General features: G+C 35.2%; 1 protein-coding gene across 1 annotated transcript in view; it reads left to right on the top strand.

The window, feature by feature from the left end:
- The window catches only part of LOC107562486 (lysyl oxidase homolog 4-like), a 27,463-nt gene that overhangs the window by 4,573 nt on the left and 12,538 nt on the right, over positions 1-10,352 (top strand). The window contains exons 3-4 of the mRNA XM_016247117.1: positions 4,486-4,991; positions 7,151-7,365. Coding sequence (XP_016102603.1) covers positions 4,486-4,991; positions 7,151-7,365 — 721 coding nt within the window. The remainder of the gene's footprint in view (positions 1-4,485; positions 4,992-7,150; positions 7,366-10,352) is intronic.

The following is a 10,352-nucleotide window of genomic DNA, read 5'->3' as shown; positions in this document are numbered from 1 at the left end:
CAGGTATGTGTCTGCATTACTAATTATTTGAGAATGTGTATGCATTTGCATGTTTGTGTACTTTGTGATGTGTGTGTGGGTAACTGCAACTATACTATACCTCCCCAGTCCGTTTGTTTTAATATTTTTTAAGGCTGTGGAGCAATCAGAAAACAGGGAGGGCGGTGCCAGTGATGGAGATCCCACTGATGCAGCAGAGAAGAGAGAGACAACACAGAGAGTCGAGCAAGAACCGCCACCACCGAAGATGGAAGATCTTGGTGCAACTTTTTCTAAACCAACAGTCACTCAGTCCAAATGTAGGATAGCAGTAGAGATTGACATGTACAAAAAGGACACTTCTATGCCCCTCACTAGCTGTCCACTGAAATGGTGGAAAGAACACGCTCAAACGTACCCACTTCTTTCCTCTCTTTCCAAGGCTTACCTAACAGTTCCAGCAGCTTATGTTACCAGTGAACATGTTTTTTCTACGGCAGGGGATATTGTGAATGCTCAAAGATCCCAGCTTCTGCCTGAAAATGTAGATATGCTGGGGTTTTTTGCAAAAAAAAACCTGTAGGTAACCTAAACAAACCCTAGTGTTTATGTTGAACTTCCTTGAACAGAACACCATATAATTATTATTATAATTTTTTTTTTTTTACTGCTTTAAGAAGTTCTGTCTTAGGCTTCTTAATTCTAAGTTCATGTTAAATGTAACAATTTTTTTCAGTGACAGACCTATTCAGTTGTTAATTTGAATACAGAAGGTGTTTATTAAACCTTGAAATGTGATTTTGTATGTACAACAAATTATTTGAATTTCAGTTTCATTTTTTAAAATTTTGTTCAAAATATCGTGATATGTATCGTATCGTGAACCCAGTATCGAGATACGTACCTTATCGTGACCTGAGCATATCGTTACACCCCTAACAGTTACAAGCTCGAAATATTAACTGAAAGAAAATATAAAAATGTAATCAAATTCAAAAAGTCTATATCAGAGACACATTTTGCCTTTTCACTTCACAGCGGTTTGGATGATCATATGGGAGTGTGATTACAGTATGGCGTAGTTTTTATTTGTATTTATTTCATTATGCTGCTCACTGAATGTAACTGGTTTATTTGCACTAAACTCGTCTCGTCTTAGCAACAGTGTAAAGATATTATGAGATTTTGCAGGAATGGCCCTCCTTCAATCGGTTCTGCTCATGTCTTCACGCTCGTTTATTAGTTAAATCAGCTTCAAAGAGCCTCGTTTACACTGCAGAATCCACATTACACTCACTCTCACACACACACACAGACTTATATACACTCACAGACACACACGCAGAGACTTATAGACACTCACTTTCACACACACACACACACTCTCACATATACACACTCCTCTCAGAGAAGGACGTGATGATGGCGAGGATCTGCTGGAGAGAGAGAGAGAGTTTATTTCTCTCTTTCACACACACGCACACACAGACATACACACTCACAGACACACACACACATGCACACACAGACACTCACACTCACAGATATACACACACACACTCACAGACACATGCACACAGACATACACACACACATGCACACACAGACACACACACACACTCACAGATATACACACTCACACACACAGACATGCACACACACACTCGCAGATATACACACTCACAGACACACGCACACATAGAATTCCGACTATTTCTCAGAATTTCAAGTTTATATCTAACAATTGCGAGTTATTAATTCCGAGTTATTAATTCTGAAATGTTGACGCAGAATTCCGACTATTTTCTCCGAATTTCGAGTTTATATCTAACAATTGCGAGTTATTAATTCCGAGTTATTAATTCTGAAATGTAAACTTAGAATTCCGACTATTTCTCAGAATTTCGAGTTTATATCTAACAATAGCGAGTTATTAATTCCGAGTTATTAATTCTGAAATGTAGACGCAGAATTCCGACTATTTTCTCAGAATTTCGAGTTTATATCTAACAATTGCGAGTTATTAATTCCGAGTTATTAATTCTGAAATGTTGACGCAGAATTCCGACTTTTTTCTCAGAATTTCGAGTTTATATCTAACAAAAAACAGAGAAACATAAATTCACTTACTATGACAAGTTCCCGGCCTTAAAATGTTAGTTGCCACTTTTTATCACAGTTTAGCACAGTTCACTCTTTTACTCACAATTGCGAATGTATATATCACAATTCATGAGTTATTAATTGTTAAAAGTTAATTGGCAAGATGTAAACTTAGAATTCTGACTATTTCTCAGAATTTCGAGTTATTAATTCCGATTTATTAATTCTGAAATGTAGACGCAGAATTCCGACTATTTTCTCAGAATTTCGAGTTTATATCTAACAATAGCGAGTTATTAATTCTGAGTTATTAATTCTGAAATGTAGACGCAGAATTCCGACTATTTTCTCCAAATTTCGAGTTTATATCTAACAATTGTGAGTTATTAATTCCGAGTTATTAATTCTGAAATGTAGACGCAGAATTCCGACTATTTCTCAGAATTTCAAGTTTATATCTAACAATAGCGAGTTATTAATTCTGAGTTATTAATTCTGAAATGTAGACGCAGAATTCCGACTATTTCTCAGAATTTCAAGTTTATATCTAACAATAGCGAGTTATTAATTCTGAGTTATTAATTCTGAAATGTAGACGCAGAATTCCGACTATTTCTCAGAATTTCAAGTTTATATCTAACAATAGCGAGTTATTAATTCTGAGTTATTAATTCTGAAATGTAGACGCAGAATTCCGACTATTTCTCAGAATTTCAAGTTTATATCTAACAATAGCGAGTTATTAATTCTGAGTTATTAATTCTGAAATGTAGACGCAGAATTCCGACTATTTCTCAGAATTTCAAGTTTATATCTAACAATAGCGAGTTATTAATTCTGAGTTATTAATTCTGAAATGTAGACGCAGAATTCCGACTATTTCTCAGAATTTCAAGTTTATATCTAACAATAGCGAGTTATTAATTCTGAGTTATTAATTCTGAAATGTAGACGCAGAATTCCGACTATTTCTCAGAATTTCAAGTTTATATCTAACAATAGCGAGTTATTAATTCTGAGTTATTAATTCTGAAATGTAGACGCAGAATTCCGACTATTTCTCAGAATTTCAAGTTTATATCTAACAATAGCGAGTTATTAATTCTGAGTTATTAATTCTGAAATGTAGACGCAGAATTCCGACTATTTCTCAGAATTTCAAGTTTATATCTAACAATAGCGAGTTATTAATTCTGAGTTATTAATTCTGAAATGTAGACGCAGAATTCCGACTATTTCTCAGAATTTCAAGTTTATATCTAACAATAGCGAGTTATTAATTCTGAGTTATTAATTCTGAAATGTAGACGCAGAATTCCGACTATTTCTCAGAATTTCAAGTTTATATCTAACAATAGCGAGTTATTAATTCTGAGTTATTAATTCTGAAATGTAGACGCAGAATTCCGACTATTTCTCAGAATTTCAAGTTTATATCTAACAATAGCGAGTTATTAATTCTGAGTTATTAATTCTGAAATGTAGACGCAGAATTCCGACTATTTCTCAGAATTTCAAGTTTATATCTAACAATAGCGAGTTATTAATTCTGAGTTATTAATTCTGAAATGTAGACGCAGAATTCCGACTATTTCTCAGAATTTCAAGTTTATATCTAACAATAGCGAGTTATTAATTCTGAGTTATTAATTCTGAAATGTAGACGCAGAATTCCGACTATTTCTCAGAATTTCAAGTTTATATCTAACAATAGCGAGTTATTAATTCTGAGTTATTAATTCTGAAATGTAGACGCAGAATTCCGACTATTTCTCAGAATTTCAAGTTTATATCTAACAATAGCGAGTTATTAATTCTGAGTTATTAATTCTGAAATGTAGACGCAGAATTCCGACTATTTCTCAGAATTTCAAGTTTATATCTAACAATTGCGAGTTATTAATTGCAAAATATTAATTGCAAGATGTAAACGCAGACTTCGAGCGTTTTTCTCAGAATTTTGAGTTTATATCTAACAATTGTGAGTTATTTGCGAAATGTAAATCAGAATTCTGAGGGAAACGGTAAGAATTGCGAAAATAAAGTAAAAACTCTAAATTTACATCTTACAACTCACAATTCGGAGAAAAAAATTCTAATTAAAAGAAAAAGTCGCAAGTACCCTTTTTATATAGGCCTATTTATTCCATGGCAGAAATCCGTATTTTATAAAGCACTTAATAATATGGCTTTCCTCTTCATCTGACGTCATCAGTCGCTCTTATTGATCAACCGCCTTCATACAGACACACTGTCACCGTCCCATCAGTTCATCATGTCAGTGTTTTTCACAGGTTGTGACTGTCTCATGTTGACTTTAATATGTTCACAGTCTGCTCATGTTGTTCCAGCACACTCTTCTCTCAGTGCTCGAGTAGAAATGACTGGTTCTGGTGTGTTCAGGTCCGATCTGGCTGGATAACGTCTGGTGTTCGGGCAGCGAGAGCTCTCTGTCGGAGTGCCGGTCGAACGGCTGGGGTGTGAGCGACTGCACTCACGCTGAAGACCTGGGAGTCATCTGCAATCCGGATCCACCCAACCAGGGTCACGTCCCCCGGTACCAAGAGCCTCCTTCACCTCAGATCTCTAACCTGGTCTCGAACGCTCCTCAACGCGGGCACGAGATCGGCCTCCACCGCGGCGGCCGCGGCCCGTCCTCACCGCAGCTCACCGGCCATCGCATCCAGCTGCGCAGGAACGGGTTCGAGAGCGCCGTCACCCCGCGGGGACACCAGATCCCGGACTTCCTGCGCAGCAGAGCCTCCTACAGACGAGCGCAGGACGTGACGCCCGCTCAGACCGCACGAAACCCTGAGAGACCAGCGCCAGCGCCGGAGCCGGTCTACAGTCCCGAGCCGGTGGAGCACAGTAACAGGATGGATCTGGACTTCACCGACATGGATGAGCAGGTCAGAGTCTCTTCTGCTCAGCACGGCTGCATTTATTTGATCAAAAATAGAGTAAAATTGTGAAATATTATTATAATGTAAAACAGCTGTTTTCTGTGTGAATCTCTGTTAAACTGTAATGTATTTCTGTGATGCGCAGCTGTATTTTCAGCATCATTCCTCCAGTCTTCAGTGTCACATGATCTTCAGAAATCAGTATAATATGCTGATTATTAGAAACATTTCTGATTATTATCAGTGTTGAAAACAGTCGTGCTGCACAATATTTTTCCATTCAGAAGTTTGGGGTAATGTATGATTTAAAAAGAAATATATACTTTTATTCATCAAGGATGCATTAAATTGATGGAAAGTGACAGTAAAGACATTTACATCATTACAGAAGATTTCTATCTCAAATAAACGCTGTTCTTCTGAACTTTCTATTCATCTGTGAATCCTGAAAAATAACATGTATCACAGTTTCCACAAAAATATAACCGTTTTCAATGAAATATTCCAGGTTTTAGATAGTTTCTAGATGATCCAACTTGGTCATTAGCTGGTTTAGTTGGTTGACCTACTAAAACTGGTAGTCCTTCTTGAACCAGCATCACAGCAGCTCTAGTCTGACCGGGTTAATCTGCTCAGTTTTTCCAGCGGTTTACAGTGTCATGTAATTGAAGACTAGCAGTGTGTGTATGCTGTAAACCGCAGTCGCTTGGAGCCGGGTCATCTGATGATTGACAGCTCTCTGGAGGATTCTGATTGGCTGTTTCAGCACTTCCTGTCTGTGATGATAGTTTAGAGTGTTTTTTCCAGTTTAAGCTCTTTTAGTGTAATTATACAAATGTCCAGCTTCAGCTGCTGCTTCTCGTGTCAGATCTTGACTGGTTTTGATCAAGTAAGCGTCAGAATAACTGCAGCAATATCTCCAGATGAACACTTACTGCACTGAAGCAGCTCAGCTTTACTTGATTCTCCATCAATCATGTTTTAGAGTCTCAAATCTGATCCTCAGGATCTTTTGAGGAGCGTTTGTTTCCAGAAGCTTTACTTTCACTGTTCCTCAGCGGAGGAATGATCTTCACAAGCCTCCAGAACATCTCACATCTTCTGAGGAGCCTTTATTTCTTCAGCTCTCAATCACTGCATTATATGTTTGGAGCATTTCAATCTCATCTCACTGAGACATGTTACTGGAGATATAGAGCGACTCTATCAAACAATATATTTTCTGTTATTAGGTTAGCTGGAGAAAGCCAGCCTACTGATCTGCTACTTAAGCTTTTTATTATTCTTCTTCTGAGACTACATTTCTGAACGCTACTCCTCCTGGAGATTTCAAGCTAGAACCACCAAACTCAGCCCAGCTCTTCAGACTGATCTGACTCGGGTTGCTTTATCTTTTCAGACTGATCCGACTTATGGTTTTCATCAAACTGAAGATTAAAAATCATAAAAATCCCATAGACTTGCATTGACGGAATGTTCAAATGAGCCAAGACTCTTCAAAACTATGAATTTAAACACATCTAAACACACAGAAGCCCATTAGACTCAATCCAGCTTCCCTTCTGTGTACTATTTCTAACCCATTCAAACTTATCTAATATTTCTAATCTATCTATCTATCCTAGCGACATGCTAATCATGCTAGAAACATACCAACAACATGCTAGTAGCATGCTAGCGACATACTACTAACATGCTAATCATGCTAGCAACATGCTAGTAACATGCTAATCATGCTAGAAACATACCAACAACATGCTAGTAGCATGCTAGCGACATACTACTAACATGCTAATCATGCTAGCAACATGCTAGTAACATGCTAATCATGCTAGAAACATACTAGCGACAAGTTAGTAACTTGCTGATAATGCTAGGAACATGCTAGTAACTTGTTATTCATGCAAACAACATGCTAGTAACTTGCTGATCATGCCAGCAATATGCTAGTGACAGGCAAATCATGCTAAAAACATGCTAATAATGCTAGAAGCATGTTATCAACATCTATCTAATCTAAATTTTCAAACTTCAGGTTTTACAACTGCTTTAAACTTTCAGGCTAGGCTTTCTCAAGCCAACCTAAAGTTTGTCTTGACACACTTTTGAATCTAGTTTCATCTGTCAGGCTTCGCAGGGTTAATGTTTGTCCGTGTCTCTCTCAGTCGTCTGGGTCGCTCCGGCTGGACGAGGTGCGTCTCCGAGCCGTTCTGAGCGCCGCTCGGAGCGCTGCCATGGTGACGGAGGGTGTGCTGGAGGTGAGGCATGCTGGGAAATGGAGGCAGGTGTGTAGTGTGGGCTGGGATCTCGGCAGCAGTCGTGTGGTGTGTGGCATGCTGGGATTCCCGTCAGCGGAGCAGCTCGACACACGCGTGTACCGGTGAGTATGTGCGGTTCCTCATCAACATACTGAGCGCAAGTCATGACTAACCTGTAAGACTAGTTAATGCAACCAATATTCTGCTTATTTGTGTGAATATTTCAAGTTTCACATGGTTTCTAGATGATCCAGATCCAGCTTGGTCATTAGTTGGTTTAAGTGGTTACCCAACTGATGCAAACTGATAGACCAACAATAAACCAGCTCCGTGGTGTACTAACTAGAGCTATTATAGTTCACTAAAACTGAAACTTAGCATCTGTTAGTGCATAAATTCAGATGTTAAGAAGTAGTCTCAGACCACTAGAGAAAATGCGTATAATTTCCAATTTAATACACATTTTAACTAATTATACGTCAATGAAGGTTGAAGTGGAACATAAAAGATCCAGCTTGGTCATTAGTTGGTTTAAGTGGTTACCCAACTGATGCAAACTGATAGACCAACAATAAACCAGCTCCGTGGTGTACTAACTAGAGCTATTATAGTTCACTAAAACTGAAACTTAGCATCTGTTAGTGCATAAATTCAGATGTTAAGAAGTAGTCTCAGACCACTAGAGAAAATGCATATAATTAGCCTTTTTCCAATTTAATACACATTTTAACAAATTATACGTCAATGAAAGTCGAAGTGGAACATAAAATGTGAGAATGACAAAAAAATAAATGATTAAAAAAATTATAATAAATAATAAAAATAAATGTCAACTGAAATAAAATAAAATATAAAACCTTAAACTTATCTAAAAACGTATTTGAACTAGTTTCCAAGGCAACATTTCTCAGTTTAGTGTAGTTTAACTTGATGCACTAAAATAACTAAAACTAAAACTGACATAAAAAATGAATTAAACCTGTAAAGACATATATTTAAAATTACAAAAATAATAAAACAATTACTAAAATTAATATACTAGCTAAACCTATAAAAGTATATTAATAATACTAAAATAAAATAATAATAATAATAATTTAGTTTAACTTGATGTACTAAAAATGTACTAAACTTAATAAAATAATAATACAAATGTAATTGGAAATATGATCAAGAACTGTAAGAGTGTATGAGTGATACTAAGTAACACTGGTTGGAGCGTGTTCGTCTGCTCGTCTTTCTAAACACCTGAGGCTCTGAGCTCTTCCACAGACTGGAATAGCAGCACGTGTCCTCCTCTAATCACATGTAATCAGCCGATTCCAGCCTGACTGCTTATATCTGTGTCTGTTCCGTGCGAGCGCTTGTGCAACACGGTCAGAAGCCCAGAGACTGAGAGCCGTGAATAAGAGACAGGCACAGGAACCGCCGGCTGCTCGAGTCCTTCAGGTTCTGTCTGATAAACTCTCTCCTCCTTCATCAGAGCGAGCGCGTGTGTTTGCATCAGCTCTCGGAGGAGAGGAGGACCGTGAGATTCAGAGCAAGCGTGTCGGGATCTGCCCTGATAATGACTGACTGAGACTGATTAAACCAGCTGAACAGACCTTCACCATACACCATATATATATATTATTATGTAAATATATTATTTTTGAAAAATGTTTGTAAATATTTATGTTTTTAAAAAATATATTTTCAAAAATATACAAATAATGGCTACAAATAAATATATATTTGCTCAAATATTATTCAAAATCTATTTATGTAAATATACTATTTTATTATGTACATATATTATTTTTACTTATTTTATACTATTTATTAAATATTAAATATTTTTAAATATTTATGTTTTTAAAATTTTTTATTTTATTTTTGTTGTTGTTGTTTTAAATGTTTCAAAAATATATAAATAATGGCTAAAAAATATATATTTGCTAAAATATGATTCAAAATCAATATTATTTTATTATGTAAATATATTATTTTTGGAAAATATTTTTAAATATTTAAGTTTTTTTTTTATATTTTAAAAAATATAAAAAAAATTGCCTCTATATATATATATTTTGTTTTTTTAATATGTTTCAAAATATATAAATAATGGCTAAAATATATATATATATATATTTGCTGAAATATGATTCATAAATCTATTTATATAAATATATATTTGAGCTTTTTTGCTTTACTTTTGAAAAATATTTTTAAATATTTATGTTTTTTTAACTATTTTCAAATCTATTTATGTAAATATATTATTTTATTATGTAAATAAATTATTTTTGAAAAATATTTTTAAATATGTTTTTTTTATATTTTCAACAATATATATAAATAATGGCTAATATATATATATATTTGCTAAAATATTATTCAAAATCTGTTTATATAAATAAATTTGAGCTTTTTTGCTTTACTTTTGAAAAATATTTTTTAATATTTATGTTTTTAAAATATATTTTCAAAATATACAAAAAATATTTAAATACATTACATACATAAATAAATTCAAAAATGTCACATTTGAAGAAAAACTTACTTGTTGTCTATAACGTGTAAATATTTAACACATTTGAATAAAAATCACCAAGAAATATATATTTTATATTTCGACAATATTTTTCATTGAGCTTCACTGTTAACAACATATATTTAGCATGTGTGTAAAGTATATTTTGGCCTCAGAAAATATGTATGTTTTTGCCGTATGGAATCTAAAGGGTCGTTCATACAAAATGTGTTTTTTCTTTAAAAAAAACAAAACAACGCAAAACGTTGGCAGTGGAATTGAGAAAAAACACGCAGCTTATTTTTAAAAGTGAAACATATTTTAACTTGAACGCCGCATTTTTAGAAAACATTTAATGCGTGAGATTCTGCGAAAGATACGAGACACGAGAACAACGATCAAACACTCAGAACGAATCAGTTCTGAAACACTGGACCAATCAGAGCAGCCCGGAGGCGTGGCTCTGAAACACTGGACCAATCAGAGCAGCCCGGAGGCGGAGCTTTCGCTTACATTAACAAGCTTTATTTGACAGTAGCCCCTTCTTCTGCTCACTGCAGCACTGAGAGACACTTTAATCAGACACCACAGCTTTAA

Source organism: Sinocyclocheilus grahami, unplaced genomic scaffold, assembly GCF_001515645.1.
Source record: "Sinocyclocheilus grahami isolate Dianchi unplaced genomic scaffold, SAMN03320097.WGS_v1.1 scaffold825.1, whole genome shotgun sequence".
NCBI classification, from domain to species: domain Eukaryota; kingdom Metazoa; phylum Chordata; class Actinopteri; order Cypriniformes; family Cyprinidae; genus Sinocyclocheilus; species Sinocyclocheilus grahami.
This window is presented reverse-complemented; position numbering and strand designations above follow the sequence as displayed.